Source organism: Trematosphaeria pertusa, assembly GCF_010094035.1.
Source record: "Trematosphaeria pertusa strain CBS 122368 unplaced genomic scaffold BU26scaffold_5, whole genome shotgun sequence".
Taxonomy (NCBI): domain Eukaryota; kingdom Fungi; phylum Ascomycota; class Dothideomycetes; order Pleosporales; family Trematosphaeriaceae; genus Trematosphaeria; species Trematosphaeria pertusa.
The window spans coordinates 556,327-578,157 of NW_022987216.1; the positions used below are offsets into that span (position 1 = coordinate 556,327).

Here is a 21,831-nt window from a genome sequence, read left to right on the forward strand (position 1 = left end):
ATCAGATTTCTCACCCTATGGCTGTTCTTAGTTTGTCTAAGACCCCTCCTGCAAACAAGACCAAACTCCTCTTCGAAGCCTGCAAGGACCACTCTGAGAGCTGCCGGCTCATTGAATTTGGTGCTGTATCAGCAGAGGGTTGACTCTCCACTTTCCTGGGCGAGATACTGGCTCCGCCAAGCTTCACTTCGCAAATACTCTCTTTCACTGCGACGCACCGGAGGTATGCCTAAAACTTCGCTGCCTTCTCACCTGCCTCCCCGCCACCCCAGCCACCATGATTTTGTCTCCCAGCCCCTCCGTTTTCGGCGTCCTCAAAACCCGCTGCCCCTCGGCCTTTCTCTTTTCCTCTCCATCCTCATTCCACTGCACTTCTTTCGAGCAGAGCTTCCACCTATCCTGAGCAGCACTTCAGTCTCCTCTATATATTCAAGTCGCCGTTCAGCCAGCCATCATGATGAATGCCTCCGAGCTCGACCTCGCTAACATCGACTTGGACGTAGCTCTCGCTGCTCCCGAGTTCTTCGACAGCCTCAAGAAGATTCCTAAGATCGAGGACGCTCCGGCCTGGGCAATTGCCTTGCGCAGCCATGTACGTAAAGCCCTTGCAGAGGACATCGAACGGATCGCGCTAACCGTGCCCTTGCAGAAACTGGCTCTGATCGCTCGCAAGCAGCAGCCATCTGTCGCCCCGCGCCTGCCTGCGCCTGTTCGCATTCGCGCTGTCGACTGCAACAGCTGGATCAAGAAGAACAACCGCTCCTCTGACGGTATTCGCAAGAGGCGTCGTCAAGCCCGCCCGGGCGTAGGAATGGCGCGACCTCTCACTCTGGTGCAATACCGGCGCCATTACGTCCACCTGATGTCAAGGGTCCTCAACATCCGCACCAATGCATCGCCCTTCACCCTCGTCCTGGACGACTTGAACCAGCGCGCTATGCCGCTCATTGGAGAGCTCACCCGCCGCGGTCTGTCCCGCAACGTCAACGTCGTGGTCGTCTCGTTCGAAGCCACGCGCTTTCACCCAGCCATTCGTAACATCCCTGCCTATGGTGACCACACCGGTGCTGAGATCCTCGCCGAGATTGAGAAGGCTATGAACGACTTCAAGGAGAGCATCGTCATCATTGACTCCCTTCACGATCTCCTCAACGTTAAGAATGTTGACATGGGCGCGCTCTTCAACCTCGTCGTCATGAAGTTCGCCTCCACCCTTGTCGGAATCTACCACCAAGATATGCTCGACGAGCCGAACCTAGAGAACGCCTATGTCCCTCAGTCACTCGACGTGTTGAAGTTCATGGCTACGAGCGTCATCACCTGCAAGTCGTTCACTCATGCTCTCGCCGCCAAGGCCGCCAAAGACCGCTGCCTGCCTGAGCCGACCCATGGCCTTCTCCAAGGTGCTGAAGGCATCGTCCAGTGCCTCGCGGCCAACCACCGGGAGGGCATCGTCCTCGAAGCCGAGTTTCGCCGCAAGTCTGGCCGTCCAGAGTCCGAAACCTACTTCCTTCCCACCTCGTACCCATCTGACTATAACCCCCCAATCCCCGGCATGCCCTACGGCACCCTGAGGCAGGAGTTCGTCGTTCTGCTCGAGCAAGTTCCCGCCTATGCCAACAAGGAAATTACTGGTCTGATTAATGCGGCTGGCGAGGAGATTGAGTCGACCTTCAACCTTGGACTCACCGACAAGCAGAAGGCAGCCCGCGAGGGCGTCATTCTTCCCTACTTCGATGCACAGAAGGCTGAGGGTGGTGAGGGTGGTCGGATCCTCTATGATATGGGTGCTGAGGATGACTTCGATGAAGAGGAGGATGAGATTTGAATGCGGCTCACAACGTGACGTCGCTGTTCAAGAGAGATATGACAACAGGACGACAGCGTTTGAGCTGAGCATGATACGGCGTTGAAAGATACTGGGTCACTCGGATCACTCTTGGGTATACCCTTGCATCAGACGGAGTTTCATGGTCAGGTGTGAACCGAAGGTCATTACATGAAGGTCGGCGCTCACTATGGCGTTGCGGCGGTCACTTTGATTTCTTCATGCTTTTTTTTAGAGCAGTCACTCAGAGACTATATCGTAGATACGTAGCTGTAGTGCATAGAATAAACATTTGAAAATGCGGCTGAATCTCCTAATAAGCGTGAAATGTCTTATACATCAGGCAACCCAACGGTCTGGGTGATGCACCAGACCATTTAGGCAACCACCCGTAGACGTGACCTCGGGGAGAGCGCTTTTCACGTGACTACGGCTTGGCAATTTGGACTTCGCCAACCGCGCAAATGCCCTCAGCTTCCGCAAACTACGCCGACGCAACCAACAAGCCCCAACACCACGCGCATTTCATTGACAATTGATCTTAAAGACAGAGAGAGAATATATCGGCTATCACCTTTCCTTACCGCGGTGGCTGCCACTTCGCGTTGAGGATCCAAACCCACACTCCCGAATCCAACAGCAACACAGCATGGCGAACGATAGACGGGACGCCAGCGAGCGACCGCGCGAGCGCCATCGCGACCGGGACAGTCAGCGCGACGGACGAGATTCAGGCCGCGATCGAGGAAACACACCAGACGACCGCCGCAATCGCTCTCGAAGCCCACGACGAGAGCGCGGAGGCCGGCGCGACCGCTATCGCTCACGCTCACCTATTCGGCGGGAGGAACGAGGCAAAGCCCGACTGGACAGAGATAGAGATGTCGATGGCTACCGCAGCGATAGGCGCCATGACCGCAACGATCGCGGCCGTGGACGGGGCGACCGCCACTCAGATCGTGAGCCGCCAAAGGGACCTCGCGGTGCGCCTGCCCCTCGCAGGGGCGACTACAAGGCCGGGGGTCCTGTGAAGCCTCCTTCCGCGCTTCGAGCAGAAGTGAGGCAGGATGAGGGCGAGGACATCAAGATGGAGGAGGAGCCGCGCAGGGAAAGGCCAGAGGGCATGGACGATGAGACGTGGGAGGTGATGCAGACTATGGGCTTTGCGCGGTTCAGGTCGACGAAGAATACTAAGGTCCCGGGGAACGACAAGAACTACGGGGTCAGGAAGGACAAGCAGATGGTCGCCAGGCAGTACATGAACCGCCAGGGAGGATTCAACAGGCCGCTTTCGCCCTCGAGGGGATGAGCGACGAGGGCTTAAGGCTTCAGATTCGGGTCCGAGCATCCTTCATTCAGTCGTTGGAGGAGCAGCTTCAACTCTGCTCTTGGGCTATTCTTGCGCTACCAGCCCAAGGGTACGTTTATGATCAGAATGTCCGGCCATGGTAGGACTCCCTTTTCCCTCATTATCAATCGAGATGTCAGAGTATTAACGGGAATTTCAGAGAGCTGGGGCATCATTCATGAGCACTGCATGGCGTTGGGCCGGGGCTCGTGGGAGGACTACCTGCTTGTGTTCTTCATAAAAACGCTCAATAGAGCCCAGTGTATCCTACTATAGAATTGCTCGCCATACCCGTCGCGCTTGCAACCTTGGGTTTCCTTTTGCTGTTCGAAAACGTGATGCCTGCATGTGGTTGCACCGCCACAAAATGTGGCACCTCCGTCGTGGCTGCCGAAATGTGTCCATAACCCACCTCTAGCTCTCACAGCTCCACGTTGTACGCGTCGCAACCTTCCACCATGGCGCGCGACTCACGATGTAGGAGCCTAAGACAAGGCCTCCTATACCTTTTGTTTGTTCAATTGTCCCTCGTAAGCGCGCAGGTCGCCGAAATTGAGAAAGCAAGCAATGACAGCTTGCTTTGGGGCCCCTACAGGCCGAACCTGTACTTTGGCGTCCGGCCAAGGATACCCAAGAGCTTGATGGGAGGTCTACTGTGGGCTAGGGTCGAGGATTACAACGGCGTGCAGCATAGTAAGTGCTTGCTTTCTTCTGGCTATCGCCTCGCGTTTGGCGCAAGGGATTGGAATGCATCCACGTCATTTCCGGGCTATTATACACCCCAATCGCTGACCGACGAAGACTTCAGGCACACCTGCGAACAACATGAGCTCGATGGCTACGGGTGGGATGAATACGATGTGCGAACCGGCGGCCGACAGACTATCCATGACCCTGCGAACCGGATCGATATCACGACCGAGTTTATAAAATTCCCGGGCGGACAGCATGGAGGAAGCTGGGGAGTCAGGATAAAGGGCACGCCACGGGAGGATGCGTCGGCCGATTTGAAGACGACGGTCGTTTGGTACAACACGCTAGAAGGGCTGGGCAGTCTGGAGGCTGAGGGAGACGACGAAGAGACGGGCGCTGAGGGTGACATAGTGCTTAAGGGGCAGACGCTGGAGCTGGGCGACTTTGAGGTCAAGGTCACGGAGGGCAAGGGCGAGCATCCGCAGACGGGCCATCCGAGCTACCAAGAGAAGCCGCTGGACCGGACGCTGGTGCACAGCGTGCAGGTGCCGAACGAGGCCCTGTGGCAGACGAAGGCAGTGCTTTTTGCGCAGCTGAAGAGCGAGATCGACCAATTGCTTCCGAAATATGGCGAGGAGAATCCGCCGCCGCCCGCACAGCTATACACCATCCTACATAAGCCAGGACGGGGGAACCTGCACATGGTGCAAAAGGTGTTTGAGGGACCGTTCGAGTTCGACGTTCTCTTCTCCTCTGCTTCTGCCCCTAAGCCCATTAAATCGGAGGACCTTACGACGCAGATTAAGTCTGTTACGTCAGGCATCGCTACCCGATTCACGGAGATCTTCAAGCCGCAGCCTCCTTTCCTCAAAGAGCGATACGAAGAGTTCTCGAAGTCGTTGTTCTCCAATCTCATCGGCGGTGTTGGCTACTTCTATGGCGATTCCCGCGTGGATCGCTCCTACGACCCCGCCTACGAAGAGGATAACGAGGGTTTCTGGGAGGACGCAGCTGAGGCGCGAGGCCGGAACGCTGCGCAATTTGAGGGTCCGTCTGAGTTGTTCACCAGCATTCCATCTCGACCTTTCTTCCCGCGCGGCTTCCTGTGGGACGAGGGCTTCCATCTTTTGCCTGTCATCGACTGGGATGTTGACCTCACTCTTGACATTATCAAGAGCTGGTTCAACCTGATGGATGAAGATGGTTGGATTGCACGCGAGCAAATCCTCGGCGCTGAAGCTCGCAGCAAGGTGCCACCGGAGTTCCAGGTCCAATACCCACACTATGCCAATCCACCCACGCTCTTCATGGTACTCACATCTTTCCTTGACAAGCTTGATGCGGTCAAGTCAGATACCAGTAACCAAAAGGTCCTCGCCGAGAAGTCGTACTACATGCAGCTCGTCAACCGCGAAGCAGCGCTCCAGTACCTCCGCACGTTGTATCCTCTCCTGAAGCGGCACTACTTCTGGTTCCGTAAGACGCAGGCAGGCGACATCAAGAGCTATGACCGCGAAGCTTTCTCTACTAAGGAAGGATACCGTTGGCGAGGCCGCACACCGCAGCACATTCTCACATCCGGCCTGGACGACTATCCCCGCGCGCAGCCACCGCATCCGGGAGAGCTACACCTGGACCTGATTAGCTGGATCGGCATGATGACCAAGTCTATCAAGCGCATCGCCGTCTACCTCGACGAACAAGACGACGCGGCTGAGTTCGCGAAGCACGAAGAAGCCATCACCCGCAACCTCGACGACCTCCACTGGTCCGAGAAGGAGAAGCTCTACTGCGATGCCACGATTGACGACTACGAAGAGAACAAGCTCGTCTGCCACAAGGGCTATATCTCGCTGTTCCCGTTCTTGACCGGTCTGGTCGCCAAAGACAGCCCGAAGCTCGGCGCTATTCTGGATCTGATCGGCGATGCGGAAGAGCTGTGGAGCGACCACGGCCTCAGGAGCCTCAGCAAGAGCGACGAATTCTACCACACGGATGAGGACTACTGGCGCGGACCTATCTGGATCAACATGAACTATCTCGCCGTCGAACAACTCCTCGTAAGTTCCCATCCCTCTTCTTTTCCTAACTCCCCCTTCCTACACCTACAGTGCTGACACAGCCCCCCCGCACAGAAAGTCGCGCAGGGAAAGGGCCCGCACCAGGCCCGCGCCAAAACGCTCTACTCAGACCTGCGCAAGAACCTCGTCCACACCGTGTACGAATCCTGGAAGGAAACGGGCTTCGCGTGGGAGCAGTATAACCCTGAGACGGGCAAGGGACAGCGCACGCAGCATTTCACCGGGTGGACGAGCCTGGTGGTGAAGATTATGAGTATGCCGGATTTGGAGGGCGGGCGGGTGAGGGATGAGCTATGAGAGGGGATGGGTATGCAGTGGGACTTTCAAGTGTCTTTTTTTCGTTTGAGGGTCGACCAGGAGAGAAGGAGGTAAGGGGAGTTGGGGTGTGTAAGATATGAAAGATGCCGGGTGGGAAAAGAGGAATAGTGTGAATAGCGCAATGGGACTTGTTCTTGATCTACGGAAGTAGGCGTGCAGATTGCATCGAGCGCACGCAAACCGAGGGCTTTCACACAGCCACTACCATCCTGCCATTATTGGGCATCGACGGTCGAGCAAAGGCTCCAAGTTTGATGGTTCGCTCTCTGCGAGGCGCACGTTTTCCTCGCAGGTCGAAGGCTTCCCTAGTTGCCAGCCAGCGGAATGCGACGCTACTATCTGGTTTTCAAGTACGAACTCGCCTAACATAGGTGGCTAGGCAGGTCAACAGCATCAAGGAGGAGACTAGGCATAAGGTCGCAGCGAAGAGAATGCGGCGCGGTAGAAGGCCGATACGGGCTTGCGCGGACCCTTCTGGTTCGTCCGAACCTGCTTTTTTCTCTTTTCTTTCTCTTCTTTTGTCGAATATGTGAAGAGCCGGAAGGAAAAGCCAAGCAGGAGGGAGGGTAAACACACCAAGTTCTTTATCAGATGGGCTTTCCGGAAGAGGACACGGAGCATCTTCGTTTTCTGCTTCCAGCACTGCAAATCTAAAGGCGATAAGGGGTACGAGAAGGCCGGCATTGGTATGGGAAGCTACTATTAGATGCGCCCCCAGAAGTCTGGTGCTCTGTTCCCGGAATAGCTGGATGAAGATGGAGCAAGCTGGGGTGCCCTGCGCGGTTTTCATGGGCGCGCTGGTTCCGAGAAGCAAATCCTTGTGTACCTAAGTGGTCAGCAAACACCTTGGTTTAGATACTCCAATGGTCCAGATACTCCAATGGTCCAGATACTCCAATGGTCCAGATACTTCAATGGTCCAGGTTTCCAATCGCGACGGGGATCACAGCAGAAGAGCCGGCGTAGGAGATGGCTCTGGACCAGCTGCGGGAGCCGGGCTATCCGCAGCGACGTCTCCGTCTCTCCGGAACTGAGCCTGAATAGTGGGCTCGTGCGAGTTGCTGAACTCTATGCAAGGTCGGTACTACTTGTTTGTTCAAGCCGGATTTGGAATGCTGGTTCCCTGTGCTCTGATCCCATGGGAGGCTCCATGCGCGAATCGTCTAGGAATGCGCATGTCAATTTGATCGCAATGAGGGCGATATTAAGTCATCGAGTAGACCAGGCAATGGGTCAGGGTGAGTGGGACGCAAGCCCAAAGTGCCGGTATTGCGTGGCATTCCGCACGGGAGTTCCAGGAACCTTGACGTAGATCCGTCACAGCAGTCGTCGCCTCCACGGCTGCCCCTCGTACCGCTTCCTGTACCGAAATCGTTTTCTTTGTATTGGTGTTCTGGTAATCTTGAACCAGAGGCTCCGTGTCGTATCGCAATATAATGTAAGGTACCCTATAATACGCGTGATATAGTCTGACGGAAATGGCGCCACGACTGACGCAGTCCAGGGCCAGCGTGGGATAGACTTCAGCCACAGATGCAAGATCGCGAGGCCAAATTGTCGGTACCGAAACTCAGATCGACTGGGACCAATAGGGTTGGTTAGCGTTGATTGTTGGAAGGCGAGCGAGCGAGCAGGGATGGTGCTTCGGCATGGGATCCTTAGCTTCTGGAAGATGTAAGGAATCTTTTGCAAAGACTGGATGGCTATAGTCCAGTGCGCCGAACACGAGCTTGCCGCTGGGGATCCGTCTGACGGGCGTTCGTGAAATTCTGAAATGCGGGTCGCTGGACCGAGACTTTGGACTCCCCATGGGGTGAGTTGTCTCTAGACATGAGACATGTGCGTGTTCTGTTGTGATACGCGAGATAGTGAAAAGCATTTGCCCACAGAACGTGTAAGATAGGCCCTTGAGGAGCGAGTCCAGATCTTAGGGTTGTAAGCATCAACAAGGACATCCAATAGAAAAAAAGGGAAGGCTGTTGAGCTATGACTCCACGACAGGCTGCACTGAGTGATGTCGATAACTTCGCGCTTCTGAATTGCCTCTTAGCAGACTTCGTCTTGGGAATTGACTTTTTCTTTCAGGTTCTCTTCATTTGGCGCCCATCCGCGGATCATCATCGCACGCTGTGGTACTAAAATAGATCCAGTCAACACCAAAAGCTGGAGCCATGTGAGTGGCAGCTGCATGGGTCGGCTAACTATCCACAACATCGCGTCGCTGATACGAGAACCTCTCTCGAAAGTAGATGAATAAAGACCCATTTCGAATATAAATTCATCTGGTTGATGAGCGACAGCACCAGGTCTGGCCATAAGCAAAGTCGGAAAGAGTCCATCCGCCGACCCGGTACCTGGCTGGAGAAGGAATAGTAAAGCGAAATGGCACTTGTGCCAAGCTTATGGTTCGGATACGCGAGGAACGAAGGGCATTCTTCTCCCGTGGAATCTTGCGCACGGGGGTGATACCTCGTGCTCTGGCTATTCGTGGGTACGATAGAGGTATCTGAAGGATATTGGATGAAATTGAATGCATTGAGCATTCACCCGTCACTCAGGGTTGGATTTCCGAGGAGACTCTTGAGCCCCTAGCGCCGCTTGACAGCTGCGTATAAATTGAAGGGGCTGTCGCGAGGGTTATGGGGAACTTTGCCTTCGTACCTCTCCTTGTTCGTTGTGATTCGATCTTGTCGTTTGATACAGCCCCAACGAATATGAGAGCACTCCTTCTCTCTCTCCTCGCCCTAGGTGTTGGGGCAGCTCATAGCGCAGTCAAGGGGACGGGAACGACCACAAGAGGATGGTCTTGCTGCAAGAATTCGTGTTCGTGGAGTAACAAGGCTCCAGTCAGCAGTCCAGTCCTTAGCTGTGATGCGCAGGACAATCTCTTGAATAATCCAGCTAGAAGAGACGGTTGCGACAGTGGAGGTGAGTACCATGTCCGGCCCGCTAGTCTGTAGCTTAATCTGAAACTCAATTAGGCGGAGCGTTCGCTTGCTCTGATCTGAGTCCATGGGCGGCTAGCAATGACCTGGCCTACGGCTGGGCAGGTGTCAACTTGGCGGCAACCAACGAGAGTGCTTGGTGCTGCTCTTGCTATTCGTGAGTATCGAGCAGAAAGACGGAGGATTCCAGCTGACTCTGTTGGCAGGCTGACCTTCACGTCTGGGCCGGTCAACGGAAAGCAGATGATCGTCCAAGTGGTCAATAGTGGCGCTGATCTGGGCGACGACCAGTTCGACTTGGCTGTCCCCGGAGGTGGACAAGGAGCCATGCAGGGGTGAGTCCGCCCTGTCTCCTCAGAGCAAGTACTTACAGATCTCAGATGCACTAAACAGTTCGGGGCTGAGGACGTTTGGGGAGCGGAATACGGAGGTGTGTCGCATAGGGACGAATGCGATGCCCTTCCGGACCCGTTGAAAGGAGGATGCTACTGGCGATTTGACTGGTTCCGGAACGCAGGTTCGTCTCGAATACCCAAATACAAAAGGGCGGACTGACCTGGAAAGATAACCCGAGCGTGATGTGGGAGAAGGTGACATGTCCCGAAGCCCTCACCTATGTCTCCAATTGCCGGCGCAACGACGATCCTGTCCCTGGGAAGAGCACCCCGACGCCATCGACCACATCGTCAGCCCCAATCTCATCTGGAACTGTCGCTCTGGGAGGGCAGTGTGGGGGCAAGACGTACAGAGGCCCGACTGTGTGCGTGCCCGGAACGGTGTGCACGTTCGTGGATGAGAACTCGTATTACTGCCTGCCCGATCCGGCAGGCACTCGCACCCCTACGCCAACAACGACAACCCCATCTGCTCAGCCAACCATTGCGGAGCCCTGGGACCAGTGTGGAGGTGAGTCCTCGCTGGACGATAGTTGAAGCTTCTGTGGCTGACACGGATAGGGCGCGGATACACGGGCCCGACCAGGTGCAGGAACTCGCAATGCGTCAGCGTTGACGAGTGGTGGTCACAGTGCCGGCCCTACAGCACTGCTGCACCGCAGCCGCCAACAAGCCCTACTCGTGGACCGTCGGGGCCTGGTCGGACCGGTCGACCTCCCCGCTGGAGCTTCACGCGTACGCCTATCGTGTACCCGAGTTCGACAGCGAGATCGACTACCAGAGCGGCTACCCCGGCGCCCACGGGCTATGCTCAGTTGTATGAGCAGTGTGCCGGGCTGACTTGGGCTGGGCCAAAAGTATGCGCTCCAGGGTTGAAGTGTGTTTACACGAACGATTATTATTCCAGCTGCCAGAAGAACGAGCGTAAGAGGAGCCCGAAGTTCGGGCTGTGAGAGATGGGAGGGCCTAGCGGAGACTGAAGAACGGCAATGTTTTGGATATGTATTATCGATGGAGTCGTACTCGTAGGTTGTTGAGATGGATGATGTAACGTGGGCATCAGAGACAGGGAAATTAGAAGGCGGTCCGTGCACTCACTTGCACCTTCCATCTCAACCACAACATGACGTTTCTCATCTACTACTACTCTTCGCTTCTAAGGAGCCACATTTGCTTTTAACAAATCTTGCCTCACAAGCGCGGGCGTCTCTCATCTTTTCGGCTTCCATATGAGAGCACGCTGGCCTTACCCCGTCACAATCTGTTATCTGACTGTGCTCTGACCAGAGTTAGCGACATATTTATTACTTCCGCATGCTCTTCTCTTCTTAGCACTAAGAGTCATTCCTGCTAGCCTTTTCATCCATTTGCGTATTAACACCGCCGTCGCCGCCCTTTCCACCGCCCTTTTTATATCAAGGCATAAATCCTTCCAATCCGTTGGCTGGACGCGAGTGCCGAATTCGGAAATATTGCTGACGCACGTGAGTTGGCGGCGCGCCGGAGTTCTCGGGACGCGTGGTCCCGTGCTTTCGCGATGAGGCTTGGCGGTGAATACAAAAGCGGCGCTGCTGGCCCTCCAAGGCTTGATGCACCCGGTCATCATCCCTTTCCATCTGACAAGAAAGAAGAGACGATCCGACCGACAACGCACAACTAAGAAATCTCGTGTACCCTCAGCCGACATCTCAAGCCCTGCCTAACGAGCTACTCTGTCCTACAATCCGCAATGCCGCTCTCCCGCCATCCAGTCCTCCCTTGGGTCTCCACGTTCTTTGGCACAGTCTGCTTCGGCTTTGGCGTCGCCTACGTGTTCTACCCGCGTCCCGCATTCGCAACCTTCGGCTTCCCGTATCCGGAGACGCCGGCTGATCTCGAGTTGATGGACGCTGTGATACGACTGTTCGGGATGAAAGATCTATTCGTGGGCTTTGCGATTTGGATGGCAACATGGGGGGGAAGTAGGAAGTTGGCTGGGTAAGTCTCGTGCTCGCGTTTGGTGCATGATGGGCCATGAGGAAGAGAAAGATTGGCTAATTTGGGATTTGTGATAGAGCGATGCTTACAGCTGGAAGTGTGTGCGCGACAGTTGATGGGTATGTGGTTAAGAGCGTGGCGGGGACGGGAGAGTGGAATCACTGGGGTTATGGAAGTGTGATGGGGATGCTTGGGCTTGTTATAATGGGCATTCTGGGTTGAGCAGTGTTGCGTAGAATGAGTGGGGGAGAGACTTGGCCGCGTTTCCAAGGTCATCGCGTCAAAGTAATGCTGGGAACCTAGAGGGGCTGCATGTACCGAGTGAATGTAACGGCACGTGATAGTAGGCGCGGCACACAGAAATTGTACCTCATATTTACCTTGCTATTCATCTAAAAAAAACCGTCGTAAAAGTTCTGCTATTCGATGGCAGTTACTGATGCAGATTACGTCACGTGCGTCGCGTAATGCCGAGATCTCGTGTCAAATCAGTTCGCGTCATCCTCGACTTCGGATCCATCCCAGCGTAGCCTCCGCATTCGACATGGCAGATATTTGGAGCGGAGGTATCTTGCTTCCTGATGATACAATCATAAAAGGTAGCTGATTCACGCATTCTCTATATTATTGCTCACGACCTCTAGACGTAAGCCTCGCATCGCAAAACGTCGCATCCTACCCATCCATCCCCGCGGTCCCGTTGCGTTTCCTCGCAACCGTCGATACCGCCCGTATCCCTCTATACCTTGCTGCCGGCCCGAGTTTAGACGTTTGGACAACAAGCGAGGCAACAGAAGCATGGTTTCAATCTATATTGTTGGGCAAAGGATCAACTGCGACGGACGCGACTGGGAATGGTCCGCCACGCGAATGGTGGGCTTTCGCCCGGGCTCAGTCTCCCATTGGCGCACTCGTCAAGGTCGAGGAAGAGAACGCGAACGCCAATGGACCCAAGGTGACCGAGATACTGTTCTACGCGACGATTGCTGTGCCCGCTCAAGCGGGGCTGCCGACACCGCCGTCTTCCTCGCCCGACCTGCCACATGTACGATCAGAAAGCCTTCCTGAGCTTCGGGTACACGCGCTACCACTTTCGTTCGATCTCCTCTATAAGAGCAGTCTATCGCATATCTCCCCTCTTCCGCCTGCTCTCAGCGCTGCTGAACCATCCATTGACGTTGAACCGCAATTCCTCCCGCCGCTGCATACCACCGACCATCGGCCTGCCTCCCCGAAGCGCAAGCGAGATATATTTGATGAAGCTACACTGGCGCGGAAGAAGGCGAGAGGGAAGGGCGGGGAAGGTGTAGCCGCTGCGGCTGCGAAAGCACACGAGAGTCAGCGTCCGTTCCCACATCGGAAGTCCTTGTCTATCGACACAAAGGCCGCCCCATTTCCAGATTCGAGACCCAACTCGGCGAACGGAGTACTTACACGGCCACCCCCCCGGCAGCTATCCAGATCGCCAAGTATATCCTCCGATATCCGACCTCTCAGCAGGAAGGGAACCGTGGACGGCCACGCGAAGCGTTCGGCTCTTTCCCAAGTAGCTACCGTGCCACTACAACCCGAGAAGCCTACAGTCGAGACGCGGAACAAAGAAGCACTATCAAGGGTGGTCATGGCGGCCATGCGCATGCATGGTCTGCAACAACGGAAGAAGAACAAGTCTCGGAGGGGTTCGGTTGCTCCTGGTGGAGACGCGGCCGATCAGTTGAGCGAGGAGGCTGCCGCTGACGAATTGGCGAAGGATGACGAATATAAGTTGATATACTACCAGACGTACAAAGGGGCTGCTCTTGCATTGGTAAGTTTTAACGGCGCGATCCGCCACAAGTCCTGGGACCTAATGCCACTACAGAGAAAGCATATAGCAACGAAACCTCTCCATACTCAGCCCGACCGACTTCGAGATGTCGTGGAGAGATTACTTGCCATCTTTTGCACCGATCCGCTTACTATACCTTTATCCACCGAGGAGTCGTCTGACCCATTGGCCACTCCAAGCAGCAAACAAAGGCTTACTCTCCCCGGCTCCTCACACAGCCATGCCAGCCCGTTCGATTTGCCTAGCGGCGCCAGGGTAAACGCAGTCAAGGTTGCAGGAGGAGGTTCTGTGCATACAGGGTCTCCCATCAGCAAAACCAAGGCGAGAGAGCGGCAAACCGATCCAAACGGCAAGATATCGGCTGTATTACCTGGTGTTTGAAGGCTATAAACAGGAAGGAATACGGTCCTCGGTCCAACAGACTGTGTTCCCATGCCCAAGGTTGTTCGTAATCTTGCACAGGAAAAATCGAAATCCCAACGATTTGGCAAGCGTCCCAATTCAGAGCAATCATGCCTGCCCCAACAAGCGTTCTCGAGCCTTGGATTATGGATAATCGAGATGCCATCGCATGTATGAGTCACCGGATGACCCATGGTGCAACGGCGAAGTCGGTGTCTACCCACGCAGCTGAGAGCGGTACTTCAGTCACGATTGTGAAGTTGTCGACATAGCGTTGCGATGACGAAGCTTTCATTAGCAACGAGCACACCAAGCAGGTAGTCCAGCGAACGAAATCTGCAATTGAAATGAACGACTCCACAAACGAAAAATTTCGTGCCGCCAGGTGCCCAATCCACGAGATCAACTTGAGCTTTGCTGCAACGCCGCCCCTCGCAGCTCGCCGCCGCCGTTGCACCCAGCACTTCAATGGTGCCCCCCCCCCACATTACCGAATCTACGTCGATTGGGCCACTGATGTTTCCCTCGCTTCAGTCTTCTCACTCTCAATCTTCTTGTATTTCTTAGCCCACCACCACGCTCCAAGATACACCAAAGCCATCAGTCCGGCAATAATGCCGTACACAATTCCTCCTGCAGTGGTATTATCCGATAGCTTCAAGCCAGTGCCACCGTTAATAACGCCAAGCACGAGCAGTATGCGGCCCAGCCAGACATGAACGTGCCGCTTGTAATTCTTTGTCCCCTTCGCGGCAAAGTGGCGATGATGCAGCCATCCGATGACTGGCTGGAGGAGGAAGAGAATGGTGACGACGATGCCGAGGATGATATGGCCCTCTTTGTATAGCTGCACATAGTTAGTCTCGTCCATGGAAGTCCTGAGCTGGAAGGGCCGTGGAGCACTTACGCCTCCCTGAAGATTACTCAACCAAGCTCCTAGGCCGAAACCGACGAGCAGGAGGATGAGACCGGAGCATTGCCATAGTGCGTGATAGCGGATAGTGTTGGGTCGGTCTATCACTCGGAGGATGAAGACGCCGAGCGGGAACCACAGAATGATTGCGATGGAGATGATTGCGCCGTGGGCGGCGTGGACGCTGTTGCGGAGGGACCAAGTGCCTTTGATGTCTTGGGGGTTGCCGATGGCCATGATGAAAGAGTACGAGAGACGGAAGATGGTAAAGTTTGGAACGACAAGAGCGAAGTATATTCAACGGTTCGACAATTGCGCCTGATATGCCGTTGCTGCTGATGAGATGCCCCTTTCACACTCCCTCTTCAACTTCATATATCCTCATTCCTTCGTCCGCAACTCGTCCTCTCGCATACCTCGCATTCTCCAATCCCTACAACCTCAAGCTCTTCATCAACAGCTGCACGCCTTTCCATCTTGGCCATTGTCGTCTAGCATACATCTTTTGAACAATGCCCAATCGCATGCATCGAAATAACGTGATCACATCCGGAAGTTCAGTGTTCCGGGAGGCCTGATGAAGCGAAGCTATCGACCTCTGTTTTGGGTAATAGCCAACGCTAGAAGTTACGACTCATATGCGGCTCAAGGGGGCTGTGCTGGTGTGGTGATGGACGATCGTCGGCGGGCGGACGAGCCAATGAGAGAGGCGTTGAAGGCGCTAGCTTATATCGGACTAGCGTAAGATCTCTCTTTGACTTCGGATGACGAATGCGAGATCGTCTGACAAACACCACCATACCACAGCACGAAGTTTGCGGAAATAATGAGGAATATATTGGGAAGGCATGCCATGACTCAGCTAGTGCAGGCCGGTAAAGCCGGAGAGGAGGTCTATCGTTCGTCAAAACCTGCTACGGCGGCGTCTTAATCGCCAGTGAACTCCATACAACCTCGCCATTCGCTTCATCGTCCGTGTACCTGTACCTCTCTCTGCATCAAGCGGTCTACCTTCCTCGCTGCCAAACAACCTCGGTGTTCAAAGCAACACCATACTTCCACCAGCCCTCAGCCTCCTTCTGGCTCTCCTTGATGACCTCCTCAAACGCCGCGTTCCGGAAACCAAGTCCATCCTTGATTTCCTTGATAACTGCCTTCCATTGGCTGAACTTATCCTTCTTTGCTCGGTACGTCCCGTACTCCATCCACTCTTCCTTGACTATCACCCAGTCCTTCATTCCGTGCTCGAACTTGAACGTTTGCACGAGCACCATCTGGTGGCTCAGTACGAGATCTCGGAATTCCTGCTTCACTGAACTCTCGCGGTCGCCGATATAACGCAGAGCGATGGGAGCATGAGCCTTCCAGCGAAGATAGTCGCCATAGCTGATCGTCTCGCGTGTGCCATTCTGATACTCGACAAAGGCAACCATGCCAGGGCTGTACACATCGCGGTCGCTGTACAGCGGTGATTCCTCAAACTCTCGCAGGCCCCTCTGGCTGTACTCGTTCGGTTTGCTATTGTCAGCTTTGCTTGCCGCGGCCTTCAACTGTTGCCGCGGAAGCTCATCGTAGAGATAGAACTGCCTAGATGGTTCCGCGCGCACCTCGTCATAGAACTGCGGCAGCTCTCGTACAATCGGGACGTTGGTAGGGAAGTTCGGCTTCCAACCCGCACGCTTCGCCGCCTCCTTCTGCAGAGTCGGTACCGCGAGTCCTTCTGGTTCTGGCTGACGCTCAGTAACGCCGTCCCTGCACAAAATCAGCGGCTTGAGATCGACTTCTCGGTGCGGTCCGTTCCAGCAGTCAATGTGCCACTCGGCGACATGTTTCCAGAGGAGGTCGGTAGTGTCGTAGCGTCGGTCTGCGAACTCCGACTTGGTGAATTCAACGTTTGTGGCGTGCGACTCAGTTTTGCAGTAGCGGCATGCAATATCAAGGCCGTCTTGGAGTTGAAGATCGCCCTCCTTCGGCCACTCGCGCTCTACGAATAGGAGGCCTGGCGGCTTGAGTAGCTCTTTGGGGATTTTCGCCTCCTGAGAATTGGGCAGCCCTTCAGTATCGACGTCAGCGTCGTGATTGCTCATTCGGATGTCGCGGGGGTGCTGTTTGGGTTTGGTATCGCGTCGACGAAGAGGATGAGACATTGTCTTGGTCGCTGTTGCACGTTTGCTCTCGCTTGAGAGAGTATGGTTTCGGTTGTTTTGCTAGAAGGACACATTGGGTTTGAGTGGTAGAGTTTGGTTTAAGAGGATGATACAAAGAAGGACTGGCAAACATCATTGTCCCGTGACGAGCCGCATTGGGTGTTTGAGTTCGATATTGCCGTTCAGGGAAAGATATCCTGGAAGTGCATAGTTGTCAGTTGCGGACGATCCCTTTCAATCTTTCTCCATTGACTATTTCACCGCCGTTTCTACCAACTGAATAAGCACCGGAAACTTTTCTTTCACTAGTATCCTCGCAGCTTGCTCGACACAACAATCACGAAAACTGATGACCACGGGAAACTTCAAGAAGATGCACGCGTCAATGTCCAGAGCAAACTTGGGGCGGATCTGGGGTATATATTCCACATTCTACCTTCCTCTCTGCTTTCCTCAGTACGGAAGGAAATCCTGCATTTCACCAAGAGAATGGCTTCCAACACATCCCAAGGCCAGAAGCCCAAGGCACTACATCCCAGGTAAATTTCTCCTTGCCCCCAATGCACGAGCACCATTAACATCTTCAATAGGAAGAAGGAGCCCATCGGATGGGACTTTCGAGACGTACGAGCCTGGCAGGACCCAATCTCAGCCGACTGGTGCTTCATCCCTTGGAAGAACACTGAAGAGTGCAACGCCAACGATCCAGACACCCACCCCACCGGAGGCCACGCCAAACTGCTCTACTACACGGTAGGGGAGCTCAAGGACGAACATCGCGGCTCGGGCATAGTCGTTAACACGGCCATGCATGAGATCATCGGCTGCTACAGGAGACATGTGGACACCGAAGAGGGGCAAGAGGACAAGGTGGAGGCGCAGAGCCTACTGAAAGGAGAGATTCCGTCTCTAGAAGGCGAACGGAAGAAGATCCAATCTATGCCTGAGAACCAGCGCACTCGAGCCCAGAACAGACGCCTCACCGAGATCGATGAGAAGGAGAAATCAGTCCGATTGGCCATCAAGAGATGCAACGGCTTGGTCCTGGACCCGCGCCCCGAGAGGATCGCTCGGCACGAGCAAACAGTGTTGGCGATCCATCCCTCGGTCAAGGAAGAGCGCTACAGCAAGTTCGGAAACTTCTACCTGGGCCTGGAGGATCAATGGGTACCAACGATGGAGGACGTCTTGGAGATAGGCGACATACCGCCGTTCCGCGTGGATCGAGTTACTAGCCTGGCCGAAACTTCTGAGGACCTGTCAAGGACCGAGAGTCTGATTATGGAGGCTGTCAATGAGGCAAGGGGGCCGGACTAGTTCGATTAGGACGTGGGGGCGGGATCTAGACTGCATGATTGGGATTGGTGGGGAATGCATGGGGGAAACACTTGGCAATTTGGATAGATACAGTGTTTGCCCTTTGCTGAATACATTCATTACGAAGAACGACTCTTGGCCCCACAGGAGACTTAGTACTGGTCGTGATGCTTACTTCTGCTTTCTCGCACGTCAACTTTCATTGCCGTTTGGCGTCAACGTGTAGATGGTAGTCCGAATAGGGCGCCCGCAGTCTTCCCGAACGGGTACGGGCGCGAGGACCGACAGAAGAATCGCACAAGATACTTACTAGAAAGAAGAGGAAGAGGATATATGGGAAATTCACCATATCATTCGTTCTGTTTTTAATGACCTGAATTGGCATTCTAGTCTAAGGGAGCGCAGGCGGTATCTACCGGTAAGATTTGCTGGACTGCCGGGGAAAGAAAGACTATACTCCCGGCCGCCTCAAACAGGCACTGCAGCTTGCGCTGCCAACTTCTCCTCCCACTGTGCTGCAAGAGCCTCCACTACATGCTCTACACATTTAATCACAGTGTGGTAGGGCTTTTGGCTGAGAAAGCTCATCACGTCCTCATCGTGTATCATCCATCCCCAATTCACAGCTAGTATCCACACAAGCGCTTCACCCATCTCCCGGGTCTCGCAGTCGGTGCCCTTTTGCAGACCCAATCGTGGTCTCAAGATCGGCTTCAGGATAATCTTCGCCGCCGTGATGAAGGAGCTCTCGCGGATGAGCGACGTGTTGATCCATGCTTGGCATCCTTCGCGGAAGGCTTGCACGATATGCGACTGTAGGTCCGGAAGCATGTACTTGACGGCGACGTGGTTGAACATCTCGGCATGGAAGACCGGATTGATGCTGACGTCTGTGCGGCGGGACTTGAGGTGGCGGAGGAAGATCAGGAGGGAAATTTGGATGGCTTGGGGAAGAAGCTCGGGTTGGCACCAATATTCGCCGGGGGCGATGCACACGAAGCCCTCATCGTTACCCTGCTGCACTGCGTTAGTTATCGGCGTTCGACAAGGCAGCGAGCTGACGTTCATTGAAGAGCTCGTGGTGAGTGATGATCTTGCTAGCTTTTACCGCTCTATCACCATGCAGAATCCAGCTATGCTCGAACTCGGGAAAGTGGTGGAGGATAGCGCGGTCGTTGCTCCTGAACTCAATGCTCATGCCATTTTCTTCGCCGGCGGGTTGCTCGGAGTTCTTCTGACATGGCGTCATCCCCCGGTCCACGACTTCCACCGGGCCGATATACGTGTTGGTTTTGAGAAAGTGCATCATGGCTCGTATATGCCTCTGCTTTTGCGCGGGAAACGTGATGCGATTGCTTCTTATCGTCTGAGGGTGTTAGAATAAAGCATTTCGTTTTAGGATTCCACACATACTCGATCGGCGTGGCAAGCGATTTGGAAATAAAGCGACCGCCTGACAAGGGCCGCTTTGCTGCACTTGTACCTATCACCCCCACACACTATCGTAATGTTAGGAACCTGCACGCCGATCGCAAGACCGCCCATTGATTCTGCGAGCGAAGTTGCGAGCCCGCTGTCGACTCCGTTCATAATGAGTCGCGGTTGAAAAGCGCAGTTGGTGGTTCATTTAGTATGGCGAACGCGAGTAGCATGCCTGAATATCGATGGTGATTTTATTTGGGCGCAAGAGAGACCCATGGTGATTGAGAAGTGGCGAGCAACAGCCGTGGCAGACTCCTTTGTGAGGCGTTTGTAAGACAGTTTCACCTTCTAGACACCAGGTGAACAAGGTCGTAACTACTGGCAGCTGTTCTTTCGAATTTCGACGGGATTCTGAGTGTATAGGCTGACGTATTGCTCTTCAGCCAGCTCGAGGAACCCAAAACTATAATGTCACTCGGTCATCGCTGGTGAATTCCTGCTCGAGAAACGATTGAAAAGGTTGCAAGTGGGGAAGTCAAAATCACCTTGAAGACTTGGTATGAGCCAACTCTGTGAAATCTAGGATATTGGCCTTATTGAAAACGTTGCAATGAGGCACAGGAGAAGGTGTGATATGTACTCTGGGCCATATCACCAAGAAATTCCGGTAAAAGGAAATTCACCGGAGCCCGACCCTGGGTTGAAAGTTGGTATGCTCATGAGAGAGGGGATGTGGATGTAGATGGGGGTCCATCGTATAGAAGGGAGTAGCTCGTTCGAAGTGCCGCGCTGTGGATATCCCGTCGTTGTCCAAATGGAATGACGAGAGGATCCCGAGAATCGCTAGGAAACTTTTCCCGGGGGAGAGCGCCGTTATCGCGAGTCCGCTTAGTTACTTAGTTAGTATCCAATAGAGAAATGATGGAAAGGGGCAAGCGGTATCAACCAAAACAACAACGTCCATACTGGCAGCCAAGAACCCAACATGCAAATCCTGCAAGCCGCAGACACCACGAGCGGCACGACGTTATTTTAACCTTCTGCAGGCACCGCGCCTCGTGAGAGCGGCTAACGCCTGAACCGGCAAAAGAGACATGCTCGGTTCGGTGGCCCGCGTTTCGGGGAGTTCAGCACGTGCGGCGATATGCTGACTGAGCTGTGAGGTGGCATTTTCCCGCTGGGGCTGAAAGTGGACCTCTTCGACGGTGGCCCCGTCGAAGCGCGTATCTCCTCACCATGGACGATTCCTTACGCCACGACATTGATAACAAGTACGTCTCGAGATACTCGCGCAGCATGAGCCCGAGGTTGTTGAGATGGAGGTAGAATCACAAAGGGCGCCACCGTCCGGCGACGCGAACTAGCGTGGCCTGATGCAGTTAGGCGGGATGACGGATGCCCATTGTCCAGAAAGGGAAGACTATCCTCTGCATCACGAGAGATCGGCAAGATCAGTAATCCAAGATAGAGGTTCCATCTTGCTGATCGGTTCCTGTAGACTGGACGAAAGGTAGCAGCTGGGGTATCGGCTCTATGTCCCGACATCCAGAGAGACTACTCCGTGCAGAATCACTTCCATCACCATATCGCAGGATTTCTATAGCAACAACGGTTGGTTTCCCAAGCATCTCTAACTTCAAATCTTGCACTCTGCTCCACCGCTAGAATCTAAAATTCCAGGTTGCCCAAACGCTCAGCCGCACACCCTAGACCCCCAAACCGCCCCCACAACACTGCGCCTAACCGCCACTCAAGCACATCAGTAATACGCTTAGCTCATCTCCCCAAAAGCTTGTCCCGCTCCACAGTAAGGCTCAGCCCACCCTTTATATCTCCACACTGCTATTTCGAGTCATGCATCTGACCGTCGCGTTACCCGAATGCGTACAAGCGTAACGGGAAGTGGGACCTGAGGCTGCAGTCCCGACTGGCTAATGCTGACTCCAAGAGCGGTATCTGGTACCATTCGCCCGGTTTGTCGTGGTACATGTGCGCATCGACGAACCTTGTCGGCTGAGGGGCAGGAGATTATTTTGCTGGCTGGGCTGTCGGTCCGCGATCTCATGAAACGGTGCTGTGCACCCCGTATACACTAATGAGCAAAAGCTTAGCCCTCGAGCGGCCAATGGTTTCCTGCAGATGCCTCCTTCAGCCCCATGTTTACCTGCTGTGGCTCTGCCTAGGGGTTCTTCGGCGAGCGACAACGCACCGCTATGT

At 54.4% G+C, this 21,831-nt stretch overlaps 10 protein-coding genes across 10 annotated transcripts; 7 read left to right on the forward strand and 3 right to left on the reverse strand.

The window, feature by feature from the left end:
• Window positions 1–454: 454 nt before the first annotated feature.
• Window positions 455–1,828, forward strand: BU26DRAFT_503326 (uncharacterized protein; the record flags this gene model as incomplete). Its single annotated transcript, XM_033826690.1, has 2 exons — window positions 455–592; window positions 650–1,828. 2 exons carry the CDS (start codon window positions 455–457, stop codon window positions 1,826–1,828), a joined length of 1,317 nt encoding a protein of 438 aa, XP_033685687.1.
• Window positions 1,829–2,945: 1,117 nt separating this feature from the next.
• Window positions 2,946–3,119, forward strand: BU26DRAFT_378574 (uncharacterized protein; the record flags this gene model as incomplete). Its single annotated transcript, XM_033822547.1, has 1 exon — window positions 2,946–3,119. A coding segment is annotated over one exon (174 nt), but the record flags the coding sequence as incomplete, so codon positions are not given.
• A 479-nt stretch (window positions 3,120–3,598) lies between these two features.
• BU26DRAFT_453632 (glycoside hydrolase family 63 protein) lies at window positions 3,599–6,405 on the forward strand. Its single transcript, XM_033824836.1, has 3 exons — window positions 3,599–3,869; window positions 3,978–5,929; window positions 6,005–6,405. The coding sequence occupies exons 1-3, from the start codon at window positions 3,635–3,637 to the stop codon at window positions 6,245–6,247; spliced, it is 2,430 nt and encodes an 809-aa protein (XP_033685689.1). The 5' UTR covers window positions 3,599–3,634; the 3' UTR covers window positions 6,248–6,405.
• A 2,586-nt stretch (window positions 6,406–8,991) lies between these two features.
• Window positions 8,992–10,231, forward strand: BU26DRAFT_404977 (carbohydrate-binding module family 1 protein; the record flags this gene model as incomplete). Its single annotated transcript, XM_033822846.1, has 6 exons — window positions 8,992–9,196; window positions 9,250–9,370; window positions 9,420–9,548; window positions 9,594–9,730; window positions 9,778–10,119; window positions 10,170–10,231. Coding segments are annotated over 6 exons (996 nt in total), but the record flags the coding sequence as incomplete, so codon positions are not given.
• A 973-nt stretch (window positions 10,232–11,204) lies between these two features.
• BU26DRAFT_517505 (uncharacterized protein) lies at window positions 11,205–11,988 on the forward strand. The gene is made up of 2 exons (XM_033828592.1): window positions 11,205–11,585; window positions 11,663–11,988. Exons 1-2 carry the CDS (start codon window positions 11,338–11,340, stop codon window positions 11,805–11,807), a joined length of 393 nt encoding a protein of 130 aa, XP_033685691.1. The 5' UTR covers window positions 11,205–11,337; the 3' UTR covers window positions 11,808–11,988.
• Window positions 11,989–12,228: 240 nt separating this feature from the next.
• BU26DRAFT_591606 (uncharacterized protein) lies at window positions 12,229–14,160 on the forward strand (the record flags this gene model as incomplete). The annotated part of the gene is made up of 2 exons (XM_033834803.1): window positions 12,229–13,392; window positions 13,447–14,160. Coding segments are annotated over 2 exons (1,512 nt in total), but the record flags the coding sequence as incomplete, so codon positions are not given.
• A 238-nt stretch (window positions 14,161–14,398) lies between these two features.
• BU26DRAFT_385212 (uncharacterized protein) lies at window positions 14,399–14,647 on the reverse strand (the record flags this gene model as incomplete). Its single annotated transcript, XM_033822622.1, has 1 exon — window positions 14,399–14,647. A coding segment is annotated over one exon (249 nt), but the record flags the coding sequence as incomplete, so codon positions are not given.
• A 1,088-nt stretch (window positions 14,648–15,735) lies between these two features.
• BU26DRAFT_562656 (uncharacterized protein) lies at window positions 15,736–16,875 on the reverse strand (the record flags this gene model as incomplete). Its single annotated transcript, XM_033833050.1, has 1 exon — window positions 15,736–16,875. One exon carries the CDS (start codon window positions 16,873–16,875, stop codon window positions 15,736–15,738), a length of 1,140 nt encoding a protein of 379 aa, XP_033685694.1.
• A 489-nt stretch (window positions 16,876–17,364) lies between these two features.
• BU26DRAFT_503334 (uncharacterized protein) lies at window positions 17,365–18,192 on the forward strand (the record flags this gene model as incomplete). The annotated part of the gene is made up of 2 exons (XM_033826691.1): window positions 17,365–17,414; window positions 17,466–18,192. 2 exons carry the CDS (start codon window positions 17,365–17,367, stop codon window positions 18,190–18,192), a joined length of 777 nt encoding a protein of 258 aa, XP_033685695.1.
• A 468-nt stretch (window positions 18,193–18,660) lies between these two features.
• On the reverse strand, window positions 18,661–19,782 carry BU26DRAFT_591610 (uncharacterized protein; the record flags this gene model as incomplete). The annotated part of the gene is made up of 3 exons (XM_033834804.1): window positions 18,661–19,214; window positions 19,255–19,558; window positions 19,606–19,782. The coding sequence occupies 3 exons, from the start codon at window positions 19,780–19,782 to the stop codon at window positions 18,661–18,663; spliced, it is 1,035 nt and encodes a 344-aa protein (XP_033685696.1).
• Between the last annotated feature and the right edge of the window lie 2,049 nt (window positions 19,783–21,831).